General features: G+C 54.7%; 1 protein-coding gene across 1 annotated transcript in view; it reads right to left on the reverse strand.

The window, feature by feature from the left end:
• Positions 1-22,683, reverse strand: part of LOC119113628 (myocardin-related transcription factor A) — a 103,555-nt gene extending 80,872 nt beyond the window's left edge. The window contains exon 1 of the mRNA XM_037237915.1: positions 22,411-22,683. Within this exon, the coding sequence (XP_037093810.1) occupies positions 22,411-22,461 (51 nt within the window). The 5' untranslated portion in view covers positions 22,462-22,683. The remainder of the gene's footprint in view (positions 1-22,410) is intronic.
• Between the last annotated feature and the right edge of the window lie 1,889 nt (positions 22,684-24,572).

Below are 24,572 nucleotides of genomic sequence, written 5' to 3' on the forward strand. Positions count from 1 at the left end.
CTCTCTTTCTTTTTCTCTCTCTCTCTTTCTATCGCCCTATTTCTGTTGCTCCCTCCCCATCCTCTTTGTCCCTCCCTCGTCATCCATTTCTCTCCCCTCACTTTCAGCTTTCACTTTACCAACCTCTATTTCTCCCCCTGCCTTTCTCCTCACACTCCTGGACTCAGCTCTCCTATTTTGGCGCCCCGCCCCACTGTGCCCTCCCTGCCTCCGCCCCTGCGCGTGCACCGCTGCCAAAGCCGCCGCCACAAGCGCACCCAACTAGGTTAAACTGTCGTCCGCTGCCGCCGGCGCCGCCCATCTCCAAAAGCCGGTTTGGTCCGCCAGCTGACGTCCGGTATGCGCCGCCGCCAGCGCCGCCGGCGGCCGGCAGCGGAACTAGCCCGGCGCCGGAAGGCCCGCGCGCGGGTGACAGGGAGCACACGTGCGCCGTGTGACGACGAGTCCAGGTGCCACCGGATGACAGGAGATGAACAGAGTGCGCCAACGGCCCTCACAGACTGGCGCAGGATGCCGCGAACAGCTCTCACAGACTGGTACAGGGAGACTGGAAACAGCCCTCGCAGACTGGCACAGCGAGGCCACGGTCTCGTCCGTCATGACGTCACGCATCAGCTAGACGTATTGTCCTCCGATAAGGATATTACAGGCTGGGAATTTTTTTTGCAACGTAGACACCCCAGTAACAGACCACGTTATAATGTTATAAACGGTGTTTTGCGCCGTTCCGAGATTTTCAGCACTCGCCGATGTAGCTGGCCGAATGCCATAACACACGACGCGATGACTGTCGCACCTATCTACGCACGGTCGTGTGCAAAACACCGATCAAGTCAGATCTCAGCAACAACGGACGGTTGTGGGCAGCTACAGTTGCCACTGCAGGCATGCACTGCATGTAAACAGCTGCCGCGAGTCTCATGTTAATGCTAGAAAACCCAACGGCAGGGGAGGAAAGGCGCAGGCGTCTGCCGCTGCCCCACGCTGCTCAGGCCAGGTCGTCTGTAAAAAATGTCCGCCACCCTCAGGTCGGCCCTGGCCTGGCTCCAAGGTAAATGGTGCCATTGTTCGCAGCCCTCCCTCCGACATGGAGATCCGAGTAAAAATGGAACAGAACAACAGCTAAATCTCTGTGAGACGTACACACTAACACACCGCCGCCGTTCACGTAGCCATCTGCATATATAAAGCCCATTCTCTCTAACTGACTCTCCCTCTCTGTAAACGCCCCTCTCCTCACCTTTCTTCCTCGTGATCTCTCTCTCTCTCTCTCTCTCTCTCTCTCTCTCTCTCTCTCTCTCTCTCTCTCTCTCTCTCTCTCTCTCTCTCTCTCTCTCTCTCTCTCTCTCTCTCTCTCCCCTTTCTCTCTCTCTCTCCTTTTCCATCTCTCTCTCTCTCTCTCTCTCTCTCTCTCTCTCTCTCTCTCTCTCTCTCTCTCTCTCTCCTGATCTCTTTCTCACTGCCTGATAATGAACAATTACATTGGTTTTTGTTTACATTGGTTTACATTGGTTTTTACATTGGTCTTATTGGTTTTCTCTCGCTGCCCATTTCTTTCTTCTTTGCGCTCCGTCTCACATCCTCCTTTTTTTGGCTCACCACTGCCCTCTCTATTCCCTCCTTCTCCGCCTCTCAACCCCTTTTTTGCCCCCCTACCTTTGCTTTTCTTCTTTCCCCCTCTCTTTCCATTCATCCCTCGCCCCCGCCTGCCTCCTCGTGCACATGCATAACGCAGAATCAACGCCTCCACTGCCACCTAGCCTGCGCGTGAAACGCTCCCGGCCGAGATACGCCAGTGCTCGTCTCTGCGCCCACATTCCAGAGCGACAGCGTCACCTCCGCGTGTTCAGCTCGACCGGTGGGGGGGAGGGGGGGGGGGGGGTGAATGCCTGCTCCCGTCAGATGGCGCATGCGCTCTGCGTGGCGTGACGTGAAGCGCCATCTTGCGGCCGGCGGCGCGGCGGCAGGCCGCACGCGCCCCGCCGCGATGCCGTTTGTTTAGGCCTTATAAATGGGCCGGCCGGGCGCGCCGTTGGACAAGACAGATGGCGCAGGAGGACGTGGTGCACGCGCGCGGCGCCACCGGCACACGGAAGTGGACCGGGCCGATGCGCGCAGCATGGCTGGTGACAGCAGGAGCAAAGGACGGGTGAAGCGCTGGTGACTGATAAATGGGCGTGCTTGCGTCGGCATAGTCTTGCTAACTGATGTGCGTGTAACAGCTAAGCAATAACGGGCGTGGTTCATGTCTGACTGTGTTCGCTGTAAGATGAGAAAAAGAAGGCTGCTGACCCTGACGGCAAAATGATGCATACTTGTGCAAGGATCCATTTAAATCCTGCACAGACCCCGCAGCACAGCGTAACCCACCGCTATGCGTCGGCGATGTGTGCGAGCTGGATGACAGTACGGTCACTGTCGGTTCTGACCATGCTGTGATACCGTGCCTCGGAGCGATACCGCGCCCGTCGCCCCGTCCGGCCGGCACTCCTCCGGACACTCCCCGAACACTCCTCCGGTCTCTCCCCCGGCTCTTCCCCCGGGCACTCCCCGGCCACTCCTCCGGTCTCACCCGGCACTCCCCGGGCACTCCCCGGCCACTCCTCCGGTGTCTCCCGCGAGCACTCCCTGGGCACTCCCAGGCCGCCCGTCCGCTCGACTCGGCAACTGCTGCAATCGTGGACGCCTTTCACGCGAGCCAACCAGAAAATGGCGTACCAAATGGTTTTTGCTGCCAGCCGGCCGGCTGAAAAACAAGTGGCAGCGGGCGGCGACGCAGGCCCGCGCGTGTGACAGCACTGCTCTCGTTAGCGCGCCGCGCCGCTGTCGCCGAGGTGTGCCGGATGGGCTCGCGCTCCGTAGCTCACCCGTAAGGACATCGAGCTCAGGGGGTGGTACGTGGGAGCTACTCATGAGGGGAGCGGCGGGCTCAGGGGCCGCGGAGGCGGCGGGCTTGGGGGCCGAGCGACGGGCGGCGGGCTCGGGGGCCAAGCGACGGGCGGCGGGCTCGGGGGCCAAGCGACGGGCGGCGGGCTCGGGGGCCAAGCGACGGGCGGCGGGCTTGGGGGCCAAGCGACGGGCGGTGGGTTCAAGAGCCAAGCAACGGGTGCTGTTTCGGCGGCATCGCTGAGCCCAGCCGCACCCACCAAATCTGCTGCGTGGAAATCCAGTTCTGACGACTATCACGTAGTACTCATTCGGAGGCAAATTTGGCTGAAATGGACCAGTCTTTGCCATGGACTCTGGGCGTGAGAGGGGGACCAAGAGAACGAGAGGTGCCCCAGCTCTTGCGAAAGGTAACGGCGTTACATGGAAAGCAAACCTTTCGAGACATTACTGCACCAACGTTCCCCCCTCTTCCCTCTTGCCCACCGTGCCTCTCCGTGTGCCTGGTGTGCTCGCTGCCGGCGGCGGCCGTGGCCGTCCTGGCCGGGTGCGGGGCGCCAGCGCTGGAGACAGCCACACCATTTGTTTGCTCACACCCGGACCGTTGTCTGCGCTGGAGCCGAGCCCCCCCCCCCCCCCTCCCCCCCCTCCGGCGGCCGACACCGCCGACACCTGCCGCCGCTCCGGTACGGCCGGAAGGCGGGAGCGGGGCGCAGTCTGAGGTACCGCCGGTAGACTGGGGTGTGGCGGACTGTTGTACAGGCACACAAGACAACAGGGCGGGGCAGACTGGGGTAGGTACAGACACAAGACAACAGGGCGGGGCAGACTGGGGTAGGTACAGACACCAGACGGGAGCTGGTGTCTGTGGAGCTGACTGCTGCCCTCTGGGGAACAAAGGCTAGCCCCTGCCGACATTGACAAGTGATTTCATGGACATAACGAACGCAGAGCCTTCATCGTGCTCACAAATGATAACTGGAATGAGTTAAATTATTCGTCATCCACATTTGCAAAAGTAAGTGCAGAACTCCAGCAGTAATGTCGGCCCCCTGGAGATTATTTTTGTCATCAAATGGCATGGCCTAATGTAAAAAGTCTGAATTTGTTATAGCCCCAGCCACACGAAACAGTTGGCCGTTGCGGTCTGGACTCTTGCACACAATGCACGGACGAACAATGTCTACGTATATCCTTGTCATGTCATGTCATGTCATTGGGGCTTTACGACGCACTCAGCTGCTGAGGCTATATGGCGTCGCCTGCCTCTCACCCTGGCAGGAAGGGCGGGCACCGCGGGGAATCGAACCCCGTACCTCTGGTTTCCCAGACGCGTTAACCACTACACTACTGGCACCCTCTACGTATATCCTTTGAAGGGATCAATAAAAGGGAACACGAATACTGGCTTGCTTTAAGACGGGTCTCCAGCAGCAGGCGGTGGGGTAAAGATCAGAGTCTGGCTGAGAACAGGCGAGCCTACCCGGCGCAGCGACTGGCCAACATACCGGCCCGCCGAGCGGCGGCCAAGATGGCCGACACAACCTGTCTGGAAATCGAGCCCTGCAAAGTTCAAACGGCGTTAAGCGACGTTCCCTACCAGCTGCTGAGCAGAGGCGCACCCAGCAGTTCGTGTCGGGGAGGCAGTGGGGGTCAAGTGACCTGTTGACCCATGGTGGTGGCGACAAACCGATGAAAACTCTTTGAATCTTGAGAGGGCAGAAATCTGCGCGGAGAACGTCGCCAAAGTTAAAGTCACGAGGACTGCGCAATGTCCTCTAGATCCGCGCTTGCCCACATGTTTGTCGAGGGAATGGCTGGTATTTCCTCGTGTGCCGTGAGTCAGACAAGAACAACAAGACCGTGCGTCACAGAAACAATCAGCACCATCAAATGTCATCTCTAAATCTAGCGGCCGTTGTTTCTCTATCGGCTTGTCTTTGGCACGCACCTTCCTACTACTTTTGGACTTGCGCGAAGCCGGAAGTAAATTTGGGCTGCTATCAAACAGTACAGTGAAATAGGTGTAGAGCAATAAGTAAGGCATGAGAGCAGGCAACGCGACGAGGCGGGAACATAAAAGCAGAGGACAAATTGCCGTTACCCATACAAACCGTACACAACCGAGCAGAGCTGTGGAAGTGTATAAGATGTGCGGGTGGGATGGGTTAGGGTTTGGGGAGGGCGGGGAGCTCAGAACGCGTGTGATCCAGTGAGTGGAACAACACAACCAAGTGGAACACAGACAACCAAGCGGAACCCACGCAACTGAGCGGAACACACAACTGAGCGGCACACGCACACGCAACCAACCGGGGCACACACAAATGCAACTGAGTGAAACAGACGGCCAAGCGGAACTCAAACAACGGAGTGGAAATTCGAATTAATTACTGAGCTTGATGGAGTAGACGGAATCTCAGCAGTTTCTTCCTCCCAGGAGACGCTCTTCGTTTGTTTTACACACTTGCAAGCTTTTAACGAGCTTGGCAGCTTGGAATCGCATTTATACATGTTCAGAACAGCAAAATGAAAATGCCCATCCGTCATTTTCCATTTGGGGAGCTTGACTGCCCTCCCAGACACTAACAGCAGTCTTCAAGTCAGCCATGTCACATTCCACGCGCGACAAAAAGCACCGGGAAGCGTTTACGAGCGCCAAACCACCGACCACATCCGCCGCTAAAAACCCCAACATGTCGGCCAAGAGTCGGCCGTCCTTGCCAGAACGTCCAGCGACGCTGCCCACAGAGTCGCGGCCGCTAAATATAAGGCGGCGGGTGACGGCCGGCTGCACGCGGCGTCGGCGGCGCGTCGGCGGCGGAATTTGGCGCGCCGACCGGCCTTCAGCACTCGGCGATTGTTCGCGCCAAATCGCCGGCCTGCCATGCACTCGCTCCAAGCGCAGATTAAAATCCAAATAGACGCCGCTGCCAGCGACTCTGAGTCATCTGGCGGTCCTCCGGGGAGGGGAGGGGGGTGGGGGGAGGGGAGGTAGGAGGCCGCCCACGAGCGAGGCGTCGGGGGAAATATTTACCGGAGTGAGGGGGCGCGGCCGGCGGCACTGGCACCGCCGCCACGGAGGGGCTTCCCACGCCTCTAGGCACGGGAGTTTCGGCACAGACGGCCGCGCCCAGCACCAGCCGCGACCCAGCTGTTGCCTGATCGAGCTGATCGAGATTGTGTCGGCTAATGCTGCGCTGCATGGGGGGGGGGGGGGGGCGCAGTTCTCTTTGAGGAGCCGGAGAGGAGCTGCTGACGGCCCGCGCGTGCTATACGTCGGTGTAAGGAGCTGCACGGAGTCATGACGTCATAGTGCGAAGGCAAGTGCGGACGATGGGGAGGGGGGTGTAAGCTCGTGCGGGAGCAGTGTTATCTGTACATGCTGAAGCTTGCAATGCAATGTTTCAAAAATTCTTGTAATATCACGAAACACAGTACAAAACGCAGAAAGTGTTTATTTCATGCAAAATTGGGTCATTGGGTTCCAGATAACAAATATGCAGGCAAATCTATGGATGGATACCCATACACCACAATAGATACGAAGGGCACGGATCGAAGAATTAAAAGCCTGTTTAGAAACACAGCTTTGGGCTTCCGTAACACATATCTTAAGCTTTTTGCGGACGACAGTTCAATGCATTGGCAAGTTTCGCAAATGTCACCCAGCAAGCCTGCTCAAAAGCTTTAGAATGTCTCAAATCTTGGAGATTGCTGGCACGGTATCTATATAGGATTGTTAGGATTTCCAAGCAGATCTTCCTGGCCACAAAAAATTCTCAAACTTAAACAACCTCTTCCCAAAAATGTGTCATATTCGAAACTGAATATAGATATGTAGAACGCATGGAAACATATAAAATGTTAACACACGTCATGCCATCGGGGCGCGTGAGTATGCTCTCAGGGCATGCCTTCACCGAGGCGAGGTGGAAGACAAACGTAAAGCCGTTCCTCTGCCCTGACTGCTTGAAAAGTTGGTGCCCCTCCAGGCTGCAGAGGTGTTAATCCCTGACATTAAGCTCGGCTGTGGATCCAGAGAGGCCATTGATAGATTTTTAATTTTTCAAACCTTCCGAGCCGAGGACATAGTGTTTTCTTTGGCCGGTGAACCGAGCATCAGACCCGGCCGAAAGCGTAGCAGGGCGAATTTATACCTGTCAGATCTACCGCATATGGGTGCGCTTGCGATGGTTTCGTCGATTTCGATCGGGTCACCCCACAGCCGCAATAATTGCAGTGTTCCTTGTCCCCTGCATATGTCAGTTGCTTTAAAGAGCGCAAAGTAAAGCCGTGACAGTTTATGCCGAGCCCGCAGAAAAAGGCCACCTGATCTTAATGTTGTAACACCGTAACATGGTACAATCAGTACATGGCAGAGCGACCGACGCAGAACCCGCACCCTGACTGTAAGGACGTAAGGACACCCACACTCCTGACTGTGAGGACACCTGCACTCCTGTGAGGACATCCACACTCCTGACTGTGAGGACACATGCTCTCCTGACTGTGAGGACACCAGCACTCCTGTGAGTGCACCCACACTCCTGACTGTGAGGACATCTGCACTCCTGACTGTGAGGACACCTGCTCTCCTGACTGTGTGGACGCCTGCTCTCCTGACCGTGAGGACATGCACCCCTGACCGTCAGCGCACCGCCCGGCTGTGCCGGCCCCGATCAGCCGCGGTTGGGTACGACACTGGATGGAGATGTCTGTCACATGAGAGGCGATCAGCTCCATCATGCCTCAGCTCACGCCGCCGCCGTTTGTTGTTGCCCGTCAATCCCTTCTGCGCTGCCCTCATTTCTCCGCCGATAAATGACCGAACAGCCTCAGCGCAGTTAATGCTTCCAGCTTTTACAGATTCCGTCGAGCTAATATCGCAGGAGCCATGCCGAGTGCGAGATGTTAACATGACTCTTTTGCGTGTGCTCGTTGAGTTTGACTCAATTGATCTTACTCTACCTAATTTAGCTGAGTCAGTAACTTAGCCCAGCCTACCGCTGCAACGCAAACACGGACTGCCGGAAACATCACTTCATACAGTGTACGTCTGCTATGTTAAGCCATGTATCAACCGCGCGCAGCAAAGCACGCAGCACCCTGTCGTCTGAATTGCAATATCACATCGAAATACTGAGGCACTCAAACCACTGGTAATTTGGTCTCACGTCGTCCACAGCAGCTCACAACAGGCGAAAGAAGCAGAGAGGAGGGAGGTGGCATGAAACCATACTGTGCCTACTTAAATCGTCTGAATGGCCTATAGCTGCATGATTTCTTTTCGGCGTGAATACGGCGCATGTTATACTCGTCTCCCTTTCTCGGTTGCTGTCCTTCATCTCTCTTTACCCATATTTATGAGTCAAGAAGCATGGCAGGATTGTTCTGGATAATTATTTCTCTCCACATGAACTAAATATCTCACACAAAATTTCCTTTATGCTTATTAAACAACGACATAATTATCATAACCTGGATCAGCGAAGTGTACGAAATTTCTTCAGCTCAATATCGGGGCTATTAGAAAAGACATCTCTAAGCGTCTAGTTGAGACACAAGGTCACCCACCACCCGACCACACATTCTCTGACAACCCACGACGTATGCTCTGACCTGTTACGTCCCACCTCACCAGAGCCACCTGACCACCCTCTCCAGGACAAGAGAGCATCCGACCACCCGTACCCTCTACCGCCCCTTAGCCGCACCTGCAGCGACGGCGGCCCGCCGTCACCAGCCCAAGGTCGGCACGCGCTCCACGCCCGGGCGGCATCATCGGCGAGCTGCCTCCTCCCGAGCGAGCAGGTCGTTAGCATGACTCGGACCCGGACCACTCCGATCCGTTACCGGCTGGCCCTTGACCGCGACAGCTGGGCCTCGCGCCGGTGACGCCGCAGGGTGCGGCGCCGGCGCGAGCGTGCCCCGGCGCGGCGGGAGCACCGCCTGCCCTCCCCAGCGGAGGCGGCACCACCTGACGGCCGACTCGCCGAGATTGATCGCAATGGGAGCTGCATGAGTGGGCGGTGACTGCCCAAGGTCAAGTCAGGAGACCTCGAGACGTCCGCGGTTCGAATCTTGTCGCACCACGGAACCTTCAGTGACTGAACTTAGCCTTACGGACCATGCGTGGGAGGTGACAGTACCAGCGGTATGGAAAATGTGTGCGAATCATGTGCATGTGTGGATATGTAAATGCGTGAATGTGCAAATGTGGATCTACAGATGTTTGGGTGTATATTTGTGGATTTATGGATTTGTGGATGAGTGGATGTGTGGATGTGTGGATGTGGCTTTGTGCAAAACTTGTTTTTGTGAAATTTGAATTTAAATGCGGAATGTGGATTTGTATGTGTGGATGTGGACATGTAAGCGTGGATGCGTATGTGTGGATGTAGATAAGTCAACGTGGATGTGGATCATACATTTTATGTGTGCATGTGGATGCGTGGATATGAACGCATGAATGTGGACGTTGACATGCGGGTCACAACCGTTCGAAATGAAAAAAGGAATAGGTCTGTGTTTCTCGTCGCTTGAGATGGAGATCCTTAAAAACCGAAATAGAAGTCCATGGGGCATCAGGATCGGGTATAATTCGCTCACGACGCTTACAAAGAAAACGCGGAAACTGTTCTCTTTGTGTTATCTTAGAGGGCCATGAGGGGAAGCTGGATGACAGATGTTGTTATCTTTGGGATAAACAACCTGCCATTATTAACTACGAGCTAGGCTGCACAAATAGGGGTACCTCGTGAGGCACAACTTTTCAACCATTTCTCATGCATTTTACGTAAGTTATTCACTTCTATTCACTTGTAATTTTTTAATGTAGTTGATGATAATTTGTATTGAAGAGTACGTCAGTTGCTTAAACCATTTTGCTTTCATGCAGCTTAAATGTTCTTGCTCTACAGCACCAAAAACGAATATGCTGGTAAAGAGCTATGTCTGACAAAAACCTTCTGTGAATTTAAGTTATGCTTGGATGACCTCAAGGTCATAATGGCAACAAATGTTTTTTTCATTCATCACAAATACTCAGAACGTAGAAATGACAGCTTGAGCGGTTTTTAGACCGTAATGATATGTTCTAGAATCCATACAGTGGTAACACCACTTACTGCTCGCCATCCATAGGAGCCATGCTAAAGCTAAGAAGTTGCGGCACTGCTATAATGTAAATAGTCAGCTGAGCTTTCTACTACCAGCCAAAAACAGCATTCTGTCGAAAGACTCCATCCCCACAGATAGCGATTCCTGTTTCGATTACACACAGGTTGCAGTTTCCGCCTCTGACGAAGAGCGCGAGGTCGGTCGCTCGAAGCCTACCACGGGCCGAATGTTTATGAAGCCGTCAGTGACACTCAGCAGCCTGCGCAACCGCGCTGCGCGGCGGACTGTCAGCCGAGGCACGCTGAGCACTGCTGCTAAAATGGCGCACTCGCCGCCATTAAGTGGCGCACCGGACTGCGGCCAGCCGTCGCCGTGCCGCCGGTCGGGCTGACAGACCCTGTGCCTCGTCGGCACTGCACCTGCGTCGGCTGCTGCGGGACCTCTGCCCCAGACCAGGGTCGGGGCGTACTGATGACGGCAGGGGGTGCATGTGTGTCTGTGTGTCTGTGTAACGCCGGCTGGTATGAGGTCTCCGTCTCAGGCCGGGGTCGAGGTCGCTGACCATGGCAGCGCGTGCGGCAGCGTGACGTCCAACAGCAGTCGGACGGGGGTGCCGGGCGGTGGGGCGGGGAAGGCGGCCAGCCCGCGTGCACCGCCGGCCAACCCAAGATCACACGCACCGCCACAGGAAATGCCAGCCGACTGTCGCGTGCGTCAGCCTCCTGCCACATGTGTCAGACGCCTGACACGTGTGTCAGCCATTCGGCGCACTCCCGTCTGGCGCCTTCGCCCAGAGATGCACTACAACCGGCTTCATCACGACATGAGTCAGATGGCCATTTCGGCGCGCCGGCCGCCGGTCGGTCGGGGGTCGTGTGGGCTTTACAGAGGGGAGGCGCCCGCACGGAGGGGCTGCGCTCCAGACGACCGCTCGCTGCACCCCGCCCACTGCGGTCCGCCTCTGGGCGGTCCGCCTCTGGGCGGTCCGCTCCAGACGGCCGCCCGCTGCACCCCGCCCACTGCGGTACGCCTCTGGGCGGTCCGCTCCCGACGGCAGCAGCTGTCCCGTGGCCCTGTCGTCTGTCACTGTCGGCTGCTAGCCGCAAACCATCGAGGCCTTCCCTCCAGCCGAGGCGCGGAATAAACGATCGAAATGGTTGAAATAAATGGGGGTGGAAATGCCCTGAGTCAGACGCTACCTTGTGCGCGCCGCTAGCACCTCCGTTGTACCTGCCGAAGGCTTTTATCGGTGACGTAAATTGCTGCGATAAAAATCGCAGTGCAAACCTGATTTACATTTATGAATAATTCACAAGATAAAACTTCAGCAAAGGCTGAATATTTACCTGGTTGCATCCTTTTTAACGAAATCGGACAGCAGCTTTATATTGGCAGAAGTTAAAGGTAGGTTACAGCGGTTACATTGCTGCTTTTGTCATTTATTCCTTCGGTGCGCTTGTGTGCTCCGTCCCTTTGTTAACTTGTTGCTTAATCTGTCTCTCTGCCCGTTTGTGTGTCCGTCTGTCTGCGTGTCCGTCTGTCTGAGTCCGTGCCTTGCGGCTTCCGAGCCCCAGCCGCTCGCCGGCGTCGCTGAGACGGCCCCTGCGGCGTCGTCTGACCCCGTTCCCCGGCCGCGACTGGCACGGTGTCCCGGATGACAGGAGCGTGGCCCTGCCCCGACCCCGCGCGGCCACGCGCGCAGCGGCCGAACATCCTCGGGGCGTGGAGGGGCGGCGGTAGCCTGAAGACCGTCCAGAGCGTCGAAGCTGGATGAAATGCTATCAAATACTGTGCACAGCATGAAGTGTGTTGCATGTGATGCGGTCAGGGACATTCCAGAGTATAGCTGCTCCGGGTACTGGACCGCGCTTTGATTGATCGAGACCAGCGCCGACGCCGAGTGCTTCTGACCAGCGTATGTATGTGTGAATAGCTCTAACTCCACTCAGACGTCATGCGCCATGCGTGCGTAGCGATGAATCACAGAACCCATGGCCGGCAGGAGCACCTCTGGCCGCTCCGGTCTATCAAAAACATTAATAAACCTTCTTGGAGTACGGAGCAGCTGTACCCAATCTATCTCTATTCGAAATGAAATACTGCTGTTTGGAATCAACACATTTACAGTTCTCCGAACATGGCCATCTTACGTAAGCGGGTGACGTTTACATAGCGTTATAGTATGGAAGAAAGTTAAAAACTCACACCATGCTTCGTCTGCTTCTCCCCAAGAAATCGGCTGATACACACATTTCTAGAGAATGTACCTGATGCGTTTTCACATTTGCAGAGGGAATTTCCGGGCTGACCTTTCGCTGCACCGCCGCAACCCGCCCACATAAACAAACAGCCTGAATGCCGCCGGTCCAAGCGGGCGGCAGTGCCGGCGGCGCCCCGCCAGCGCTGGCGGCGGCCACGCTAGCGAGAGCGATTCCTTCCGCCGGCCGCAGCCCAAACAAGATGGCGGCGCCGGGGCGCCGGCCGCCGGCCCCCCGCCCGGCTCGCACCTGCCCTGACCCGGTTCGCCTCCGGGTGTCTGTCTGGGCGCCGCCGTCGTCGGCCCAGATATAGAAATAGGCGCCGCGAGCCGCACGGCCACCGGCCGGCCACCCGGCGGCGTCCGCGGCGCACACGCGGCGAGCCGCGCCGCACACGCCACGCCCCCTCCCCCTCCTCCACTTGGCCAGCTGTTCCGAGACGCTGCAAGCGGGCCCACGCAGGTAAATGACTGGGTTGATGCTCATAAAACAATAGATGTTGAGGCAAAAATGCGACGAATCAGACACGGCACGAAAACTGGATGCCATGTTTCGCGCTGACATGAGTCCGATGGCAGCGGATATGATGTCTCGAACGGGGAGTTGCTGTGCTGTTTTACAGCACAGCTGTAGGTCACTTCTGCAGTATATGGGCGTGTGATACTTGGCCACACTCGCATTCGGTGTGGCATGCATCCATGATCATCACTGTTGGCACGGCTAATGAAAACGACAACTAATACATTGTGTGCACCGATGACCTCTATTTAATAAATCAACGTTAGTGACGTCACACGCCCTCAGGTTCTAAAAACACACTGAATGACGACTTGATATATTCTGAACATGGGAATGTTGAACACGAGAGCGATCATCCTCTGTTAGCCATACGACTTCACACGCTGTGTGTGTGTGTGTGTGTGTGTGTGTGTGTGTGTGTGTGTGTGTGTGTGTGTGTGTGTGTGTGTGTGTGTGTGTGTGTGCGTGCGTGCGTGCGTGCGTGCGTGCGTGCGTGCGTGCGTGCGTGCGTGCGTGCGTGCGTGCGTGCGTGTGTGTGTGTTTCCTACACTTCATGTGTTACAGAGAAAGGTTAAGTCATCGAAAAAAAATGTTGCTTTTACCCAGAAATGTGCCCAAGAAATCCATAAGAACAGGATGATCGTTGTCAGGGAGGAGTGGAAGCGTTAAGGGGAGACAGAGATTGAATACGTGCCGTGTGGGAGGAATGCGATTGAGGCGATGTTTAGGACAGTGAAGAGGAAGATGCGTGACTGTCAGTAACTCGTTACATTGATTGCATTTGTGTCTAGTTCTAACGTGGTCAAACAGGTGAGAGTAAGTTAAGATTTTATAACGCATTCTGATACAGCTAACGCTATGTTGTGTTTGGGTGATGGAGAGAATGAGCAGCACCATTTAAGCATTTTGGTTCAAACGTTATACAAATGACGTCCTTCCGTTTACATGCCCCAAAACGACTGAGCTCGACTCGTAATAGTCATTTTTAAAGGTTGAATGTCTTCTTCTGAAGATAATGGAGTTGGTGCAATTGTGTCCAATGTTTGCCATTTTCAGTCCCAACTTTGCCAAGTTATCGTCTTCCTTGTTGCCAGGAATATCAAAATGACTGGAAACCCAGAGAAAAATAACTATTTTTTCCCCGCATAATTGCTCTGGTGAGCGACTATACTCTAAAAACTAGATTCGATATGGAATTCGGATTTTTGATAGAAGTGCTGGTTCCGAAACAGAACATATTACCACATCGTGGAGTTCGTGGGATTTTATGATTAATAAGGCTTCCAATGTTGTGACTAATTCTGCTAAGAGAGCTGAAAAGAAACAAGTAAATATGAATGTCTTCTGAAATGGGCCACAGAAAGCCCCTGCCACCTTATTTTTAAATCTGAAAGAATCCTGACGTGTGCGATTACATTTTAACGCATCGATGTTTGGCTTCCTCATTTGATCCCCGCACGTAAATATATGAAGGGCTTGTTTCTAATGCTATGCATTTATACGAATACATTGCAGCCGAGCAAGGGCTTTGAAGCCTTCCAGTGTAAATTCAAGCCGTTTTAAATGTCACATGTCTCCCGCGCAGCCAGTTGTTAATACGGTGTCACCAGCCTCTCTCGCATTGACGAGATGTGTTTTCTAGTTGTAGCGACCGCTGACAACAGCGGTCAAACAGTTAGTTATTTCTCTGTGGTGAGTCCGACATGAGACATCATAATATGTACGGGAGGAGGAACGCATATTTATCAAATGATGCCAAATCACAGATGGCGATCCGTTTTTGATATTCAGCGCACCTGAATACACAAAGAAAGGAAGGCAGACTTCCTTCCGCATAAACATTGAATAATTTATATGCTGCACCTGAGATGGAGTGGCTCAAAGACGATCCCACGCAAGCTAGAGCGATGACGACGCTGGATTAAAATGGAGCTAGAATGTTGTGCAATGCTATAAGAGCATCACGCAGTCTGCCTTGGTTGCCGCATTCTTCCAGAGTTCTCATAATTTTTTCTATCCGTGCAATGCTTTCCTCGAGGATTCACATGTATTTATTCATCGTATCTGTGTTGGCAATACCCAGCGTCCTTTAGACGATACTGAAACATTCAGTGCCACTACATGGATACAACACGAAATTTAAGTGCGTACAAGACTCTCCGTTTGCCTATCTCTATCACACATTGATAGCTTAATTAAGTTGCGCAGCCGACGGTCAGTAAGAGGCGAGGCCAACTGGTGCGCAGCCGACGGTCAGTAAGCGGCGAGGCCAACTGGTGCGCAGCCGACGGTCAGTAAGAGGCGAGGCCAACTGGTGCGCAGCCGATGGTCAGTAAACGGCGAGGCCAACTGGTGCGCAGCCGACGGTCAGTAAGCGGCGAGGCCAGCTGGTGCGCAGCCGACGGTCAGTAAGCGGCGAGGCCAACTGGTGCGCAGCCGACGGTCAGTGAGCGGCGAGGCCAACTGGTGCGCAGCCGACGGTCAGTAAGAGGCGAGGCCAACTGGTGCGCAGCCGATGGTCAGTAAACGGCGAGGCCAACTGGTGCGCAACCGACGGTCAGTAAGCGGCGAGGCCAACTGGTGCGCAGCCGACGGTCAGTAAGCGGCGAGGCCAACTGGTGCACAGCCGACGGTCAGTGAGCGGCGAGGCCAACTGGTGCGCAGCCGACGGTCAGTAAGAGGCGAAGCCAACTGCAGTTCCCGCCGCAAATTTCTACAGAAGAATCAATGAACTGCAATGTTCAAACTAATTATCATCCCAAGGCACGTTTCCACGCAAATTATACACCGAATGGAATGCACCGCCTTTCCAAACTGAAACGTCAGCTCCACAGTTGCAAAAGACTGGCTTATGCAACAGTCTGGTTCTCAAATTGCGTAGCAGATGGCCGCAAGCGTGCAGCAGCTCCCACGCGCACTGACGGCGGCCGTGTGAGGAACCGTCACGGTCCGCACCGCCTGGGTCCTGACTGGCACACTGTTACGCAGTGCACGTGTGCGCTGCGGTACACCATATCCGTCCAGGCTCTGGGATCACTGCTCGAGAAGCGCTGTAGCCGCTAACTCGTTTTCAGCGTGGGGATACCACTCAGCCATGGACAGAGCGCGCGGAATTGAACCGTTGGATCACAGAGACTAGTGAGGCATCAGTTGCATCAGTGCCAGGCAGGCCGTCGGTGACTCAAGACTAGCAAAACTGGACGAATGCCGCGCGGCAAAGGGCCGCCTTCTGTCGGCCGGTGGAGCGTCTTTGTGGTCGGAGGGGGACGGAGAGTTGGGCAAGGATGTCGTGATGATTCAAGACCCCAAACGACTGGTTCGTGGAACTAAAACGCCGAGCTGAGTCCTTCCAGATGAGTTCAGCCAGGCGTTCGAGAAGTCTGGAGGTAGCTCAAGCGTGCTACGAACACTATCGGTTCGCTGTATGTGTGACTGTGCGTATGTTACGTGTTTCCGACGAATTAAGCTTGTGAAAATCTGTGTGAAAGCGTGTGAAAATCTGATGTGTGACACTTTCGATGGGCCACAACTCCAGGATATCACTGTGGGAAGCATACATCATGCTAGTATCCAGGTAAACTTATGTCCAATCTAAATGGCTGGGCTTAAATCAGCAATGAAAGCATAATGTGGGCTAATATCTTCCTCGATCGCCTCCACAGATGTTCCCGTGTTTCTGTCATGTCTCTGATGTGGAATTCGCTCTCCCGCAGACCAGCGTCAGGTCGCGGGACTCAGAGCTCAGACGGGGCCAGGACATGCACAGACAATTTGGAGCATTCTAACAAGAAATCACAACCACATTGAACAAGTGCTTCAGTACAAACAACAAGAGCGTTGCCCGTTTTCCTCAGAGTATTTACTGGTATGATGTACCCAAGGCGTATGCAGAACGACAATGCAGCACCGTCCAGGAATGCTGCAGGGTTCCAGCCGCTTCTGTTCTGGACGGCGTTCTGGGGCTGAGCCCTGACCCGTGACCCATGGCCAAGGCCATCCGCCTACAGCGGGGACGAACCGTGTCAGACACAAATCCAGGCCGAGGTCGGCACTCAACTGTTAGTTGGCAAAGGGGTGATGGTGGAGGCGCGGGTGGTAGAGTACAGAGCGAGAGTGTGAGGGGTAGGTAGAGTACAGAGGGAGAGTGTGAGGAGTAGGTAGAGTGCAGAGCGAGAGTGTGAGGAGTAGGTAAAGTACAGAGGGAGAGTGTGAGGAGTAGGTAGAGTACGGAGGGAAAGTGTGAGGAGTAGGTAGAGTGCAGAGCGAGAGTGTGAGGAGTAGGTAGAGTGCAGAGCGAGAGTGTGAGGAGTAGGTAGAGAACAGAGCGAGAGTATGAGGAGCAGGTAGAGTGCAGAGCGAGAGTGTGAGGAGTAGGTAGAGCATCGGAAAACGTTGGCTGATGCGTCTCACGCGGTGATGAACAGTGGTTCACCCACAGCGCCACGCACGTGTACTTTAAAGACAAGGAAGTAAGTCAATTGGCCAAATCAAATTTTATGTAGTAGCTATGTAGTTTGTTATAATCTTCAGTCATATACTTACATCGTATATTTGTGGCAATCATCATCAGGTCTATGACAGAAATAATGCTGTACAAAGAAAGCAAAATAGGAACACCCAAGACCAAAAACAGGTGTTGCATTGTATTTGTCAGCGCATGCTCGCACTGTTATTATTTCCATTTCCACCCTGTGTCTTGCGCCACACAGACGCTTCCGAAACTCAGATCTATCGCGAGCAAGCCTTACGGAACGAGCGGTCACTGGTCCCAGCGCCACTCGGGCACAGGTGGCGCGAGCTGATGGCGCCTCCAGCGGCGGACCAATGAAACGCAATACTGCCGCGGTCGGGAGTCTCCAAGAAAACAGACAATGGTATAACACGGCAACGTCTGGCACGGACGACGACGGTAACATTTTTGGACGTCATGATGCCCAGACTTGTGCGTCTCTTCAGGGGGCGTAGAGGTGGGCACCAGCAGGCAAGACCCCGCCTTGTGGGATAGCCCATTCCAAGGCAGCGGCAATTTATGCTGGATATGTTGGCGGCAGTGCTAAGTATTAGGCACGACGGCTGTGTCAATCACCATATCTAGGAAAGGACCAGTGCAGGTAACAATCTTAACAATGATGTGACCATCTGCTATGGTTAGTATGATCACCATGACTAAAGCGTGCATTTGCAATCTCTGGCTCCCGGTATTCAACGCACTCAAGCCACCCCCTTTTTACGGCTTAACGGAGACAACGACCGAAAATATTTATGCTTATTTTGAGGAACAAATAAATTCTTGAGCCTGCGAAAGAGCAGAAATACTATGGATGATGTCAGTCCTGTCACTTTCCGGTGGTGGTTAGCACGACACTGAACAGGGCACAAAACAATCGATCGGTTTCGGTGCCATTAGTTTTTGACCGTATCACTTAGATTTTGGTTCGCACAGCGGCTGGGAAAACAAACACGCCGAGTGATACGTTACATCAGCCTTTCCTTACTTTGGCCACAAGCCCAAGGAGGCGGAGAAAATGCCATGGAGCTCTAGCGGAGCCGCCGAGGGGTCAGCGGGCATCTGGGAAGGTCAGACAAGGACAGGCAGTACTCCTGGCATTCAGAGCGCTGGCGCAGGTCTGCGGGCCGGGTGCTGTGTTCGGCCAGTCTCGTTGCTTGTCTAAACATGGCTTTATGGCAGCCAATGATAGCTAACACTCGAACATGTTGTTTGTAGTCTGTCCGAAACTGAAATGAAATCACGCGGCACAGGAAATTCTCCTCGAAAATGCTCTGTATTTGCGTCTTCAGATCCACTAGTCACAAACTTGTTCTGGTCTTCATGTGGAGATCCTAACATAATTCGCACAGTGAGAAACACATCAGTTTGACGGCGCCAGATAAACGGAGCGATTCAGACACGACGGTTCCGTGAGCCGTGAGGGAAGCGTGCTGCAAACGGATGCCTGCACCCGCACGTCACCGGCCCCACGAGATGCTCTCGCGGAGCCCGGCCGGCTGGAATGCCAACGTACTCCGGACGGCATGCAGCAGCTCTTTGCGGAGAGCGGGGCTGGCCGGCCGGTCTAACTCTGAAGCCCCAGCGACGCTGACTCAGAAAACAAACTCGGGCTATTTTCTCTCCCCATAAGTCCCGAAGCAGACTTGTCGGGGCGGCAGGCGGGCCCTTTGCCAAGCGCCAAGAACGCCAGGCGTCATGACACACCGGCTGACACACCATGACACACCGGCTGGCACACCATGACACACTGTCTGACGAGCCGGCCCGCTCAGAAGCCGGGGTGGTGACGTCACCCGACCGCCACCGGAAGTGCGCATCGTGACGTCACATGGCGTACCTAAATAAGCAAGCTGTCTGCCCCGGATTGGTCTCCTGGTGTGCCTCTGACGTCATGAGAGCTCTTTGGCCAATAACGGACCTGTGAGGGCAAAGCATCGCTGACATCATGGCGGAATTTGGTGGGTCACCACCAGGCTCAACTCTGACGTCACCACCAGGCTCAACTCTGACGTCACTGAGTCAGCCCTGCCGCTGGCTGGGGGGTGGGGGGTAGACTGGGAAGTGAAAACCTACGTACACGACTGGAGATGTTGAGAGGGTCGTGAAATCAGGAATTTGCCTTCTGGTCATGTTGCCTAACACCGTCGGTATCCGTACCAACGTGCGCCTCGAGAATATTATCGTCGTCGAGGAGCACGACACCAGCGGTATGTAAAGAAGGAAGCCGCAGCCATACTGCTCAAAAGGGAAAAAAGATGCTCGCTCCAGATCCTCTCAGTCTTATCTCCTCTAATCTCTTATCCTCGGTCTGACTGACTTGCGACGCCCCCGCAAGCGCACTTTTGCTATTTGTGCAGTGACAGGTATGCTACATGTTGTTATAATGTTGTTGGAATTTTCGACGATAACTGCTAGTAAAGTTGCATTATTTCTATAAAAATTTGGTCTGATTCACGAGAATAGCTGATCGCATGATCTCTTTGCCATATTGCCTCTGATTCCTTCCATGGCAGCTAACATGTATCACACATCATCTAAATGACATCATTCCTGATCCATTAAACACTGTAATAGCTCGCTTCGGTTGAATCATGCTATAGCCCACTTTGATAAGGCAACAGCTGGATATGGTAAAGAAACTTCGGAAGGTACATTGGTTTAAATAAGTCGATATCCGTTCTAAAAGTGCTCCCTAAAACCGTTTAGGAAAGTTCACGTAGTTGCAGGACGCTAACGCTAATGGTTCGCGGATAAATACAAAAATCGTCTGCGGTTCAAGTGGGCTGCGTGCGAAAGTAATGCCAATAAGTTAGAAATGGCGTTGTTGCGTGCACAATACACTTCATCCCAGTAGTATTGCGTGCACTCTTTACACTCTATTAGCTCAGTTCTGTTGCGAACACTATTTGTTATCCAACGATTTGGTGACACAACACTGCGTGATTCTATGTGCGTGATGTCCGAACAATTATAATCTTGGTCAATGTCACCGTTCCATTCTTGTTTCAGTGCAGCCTTAAGGTACTGCACCAAACAATGATCATGAAACATAAAGACGGACTTTCAAATGCACTTTGATCTCTCCTTACAGTGTAGTTTATTTTGATTTTTGATTTCATTTTGTTTCAATTTGGTCAGATCCCCTTCAATTCGTTCGCATCTCCTCAGAGATGCACCATATTACAGCCAGCCAGTCATTTTCAGTGCAGCCAGCAGCCAGCAGTCAGCAGTCAGCGGCCAGCACAACCCCAGACGGTCCCATTACAATCAGACCGCACACCTCAGCTTCAGCAACCTGCAGCACTGTCCTTAGCTCGCGCGTTCCCCCCCCCCCCCCCCAAAGAGTTCAGGAAAAGTTGGAGCTCGAGGCGTTTAGCAAACACAGCATCCGGCAGCGACGTTACGCGCGGCAGTGGGACTGTTCAGTGATGCAGTGCAGGACTGACAGCTGACGTGTTGCAGTCAGTTACGACACAGGTAAGTACATGACTCGAAGACAGTTGATCCGGCATGCATGGAATTAATCGATGCCCGCAGAATGTCCGTGTAGTCGTGTTTGCAATGAAATGTGTTCGATATAAGGAAGCTGATTGCTTTCAAGACGCTTGGGCGCCGGTAACAGATACGATTTACATACAGATATTTGTCAAACTGCGAACAAAACGTCTGCGATGACGGCGGCGAAATGGTTAGACTTACGACCTTGATCATGGCACGGGGCGTCTGATCATGCGTTTTCACTACCGATAAGTAGTAATAGCCTTGTTCCTCGGAGAAAAACCAGAATGGAGATATATATGTGTTGATATTTCGGTAACTGCCTTTATGGAAACAATAGCAGCAGTGGATTCACTTCTGATGTTGTTTCGATAAAGGCATATTGCCGAAATATCAGTACATCTATATCTCCATTTTCCTGGTTTTCTCCGTGGAGTGAGGCTATTGCTTCTGTCTTATCTTGGTGAATAATGTTCCCCGTAAATGCGCTTAAAACTTACATGGTTTCCACTATTCTTCGCATTCGATCATACTTTTCTCGCACCCGAGCATGCGTTTTCACTACTTCTTTCGTGATCAGCGTGTGCTGGGCTGCTCCCGTAGGGGAGCTGTTGCCATTAACACCAGCCTGTGAGCAGTCTCAACAGTACTAGGATCGTCGCTCCGTCACGGCCAGCCGGGCCAGCTCTAGTGACGGCCGATGCCTGTGGCTCGGCGGGGCCGGTGAGCGGACTGAGCCCAGCTGAGCCCGTCGGGCTCGCCTGCTCCTTCAGCCGCCGCAGGATTTTGATCCCGCGTGGATTGTTATCATTAATACGCGATGTGTTCACCACGCGGCCTCCGGTTTCACATGTGACTGATATTTAGTCAAACCGCAATCCTAATTCAATTCCTACCGAATCTCCAATTCTCGTGAGATTATTATCCGATCATATACGCCGCGATAAGTGTATGCGCACATACATACATACAAATTCGATGTATCAAAAACTGAAGTCAAAAAAATCGAAAGCTTTGGAAAAAACCATGTCATTGAAAGGACTTTTCAATACATCGGTCGCCCTCCCGCCTTTTCACCAACGAGCTATTCGGCCCGTACAGCCAGTCTTAGCCAACCCAAGGTAATCCACGCACGCACTTCTGGCCAACCGAGGATACCTGGCACCTGAACCAGGTCACGAACATGTTTAATGTTGACTCACACCGTAAGACAGCAGTGTTCGCGAGCGGAAGTAGTGTCTTCACAACATTACCTGCACGACACGACACGACCTGGTACGAAACATTTGTTCGCCTGCACACGATCCTACGGGTTTTCCACTTACCATGCATGTTTCAAATCATGATCCCCCTTCATCCACACACAGGCTCGTGTGTTGAACTGGTTGCAAATATTTCGAACAGCGCAAAGCAAAGCATAACGAAAACCCTGCGAGCCTCAAAGTCACCTGATAACCAACAAGATCCTGTGCGGCGCCATCACCAACGCCAGACCTGCTGTGGCAGCTCATCCACCAGCCTCTGTCAGCACTGTCACCCCCGCTGCTGAGACACGCACTTCCGTCACACCCCGGGCGTGACCCGGCCACGCACCCCGGCCGCCACCGTCGGACCTACCTTGGCAATGTTTGCAGTGCACCTGGCTTCGTGGTCGGGCGACGGCCTCATCTACGGCACCAATCGGCATCGTGACCCCGCATTTCGCTCCCGGCGTCCCCAGTCTAAGCAGCTGCCGGCCGCGACGGCCGGACCTGGCCCTGGTCAGTGACCTCTGCCGGACGTGGCCGTCCGGCGCTCAGAGGCGCCGGCGGGGGCCGACGGCCGGCGGCGGCGCCGCACCGCCCGCGCGCATCGCCGCCGCAGTCCAGCGCCGTCCACCCGACGTCCACTCCGGTCCACGCCGTCGTCCACCGAGTCCACGCCGGACGTGCGGCTGGGAGCGCGCGCGCGTGCGAGCCGGCGGCGACGGGCGCGGCGTGTGCACGTGGTCCGCTCGCCCGGCGCCGGAGCAGGGACTGCGGCCGGCACGGCGCGCGCGCGGGTATTTTTGGCGCCGACTCGCGGCCGCCGGGCGCGCGCACCGGCCGCAGGTGAGCGAAGTGACAAGTGGTTCCTCGGGCGCCTCCCGCTGGCGGGCCGGTCGCCGGAGGCTCCTCCGCCACGGGACAGCGGCAGGACGAGCTCGCTCCGTCGCGCGGAGTCGGCCCGTCACGGGTCTGAGGACCCTCTGAATAAGAGGCCAGCGCTCGGCCGGCCGCGCGGACCGGGTCGACGGGGAGATCTGCTCTCGTTTACGGGGCAGTCCGGATGTTCGGGCGGGCCTACTCTCTATGGGAGCTCACACCACTGTGTGGACAATGCGGCGATGTAGTGTGCCCTGGCCGACTCTGCATTGATGAATTTCATATGGACAGTGATCCGCGACCACTCAGTGAGAAGCGCGCGGGACAGAGCTGTGAGCCGTGACGCTGGCCGGCTGGGAGCAGTTTTCAAAAGGATTCCATCTACACTTTTTGAAATGATGGGCTTTTAGAATCAGAGGTGCAACGCTTATGATGTGAGCCCTGACCTCTGCCATTCGATCGTGCGATTCCAGGTCAGCGGCATAATGTGATGACGAGAATTAAACGTGCCGCACTGCTCGGCAGTTTGTCCTGCCCTCTGACGTCACCTGACCTTTAGCGCGCCTGCTGCCACCGGCAACACGTCACACTTATCGAGGGCAAATAGCGAGCACCGAAACCGACTCGCACCCATCCCCGCTGAGGGTGGGTGGATCGGAAGAAAGCAGGCGCTCGAACCGAGTCACGGGACGGGCCTGTGTAACCGGCAATACTGAAACCCCGTTTGGCAGAAATGCCGGTTAAATCACAGGATACTACATCTGAAACGTGCGGTGTACTTCCATTCTAGCAACACAGACAGAATAGTCCCTTTCCTGCAGTCTACCCCTTTTTCCTCAACGGTACGCTCTACGCATTAAACGATTGTTTTGCTTTTGGGATTTGTGCGTTCGGAAGGATAACTTATGGCTGAGGGCACGCGTGAAGACACGACATGCCCAGGATCCACCAAAACTAGGCGAAGGACTGAACACCAGACTTTGAGAACCGCCAAACGTTTGGCCAAAATTCCGTAAGGTCCATCCGACAGCAAATACTGGAAACTGCCGACCATAACCTGCAGCATTTTTCTCGTCGCGGCCATCGTGAAGACTGGCGGCAGGTCACGGTGTCAATGCCTGCGCCTCGCCCAGCCCGCCGCGTTCACTGCCACGGACCGTCGGCACGCTAGTCGTGAATAAGCAACGAGCGACCCTGATGAGATCACGACCACGGACAGACGTCGGGTCTGCACCTCCGGTCCGGGGACTAAGGGCGTTCGCCGACGCGCCTTCGGCAAGTGACCTGGCCAGTTCGCCGTGCCCCCGACGTGGCGAAGCATGGGTCTGACAGCGGTGGCGTCCCAAACGCACACAACACACACCGTGGACAAGCGCCTCGCCCCCCCCCCCCCCCCCCCCCCCCCCCCCACCTCAGGCAGCCAGCCACACGGCGCGCGCCGGTCTTACGACGGTTTTCCGCCGGCAGAGCCGTCCATGCGCGGTTACATGGTTCCCACTTGTCCCACGCCACTCTCCGGCCGCGCCGACTGACATTACGCCACCCAGCCGAGTGGAGAGTCAGCTACCTCACGACTCGCACTGCGCTCCGCAGTCCCGTCCCAGACAGCTCTCCCATGCCGAACTGCATGTGTATCGGCATGTACCAGCCAGGCCG

This window comes from Pollicipes pollicipes, unplaced genomic scaffold (genome assembly GCF_011947565.3).
Source record: "Pollicipes pollicipes isolate AB1234 unplaced genomic scaffold, Ppol_2.1 Scaffold_7262;HRSCAF=8765_pilon_pilon_pilon, whole genome shotgun sequence".
NCBI lineage: Eukaryota > Metazoa > Arthropoda > Thecostraca > Pollicipedomorpha > Pollicipedidae > Pollicipes > Pollicipes pollicipes.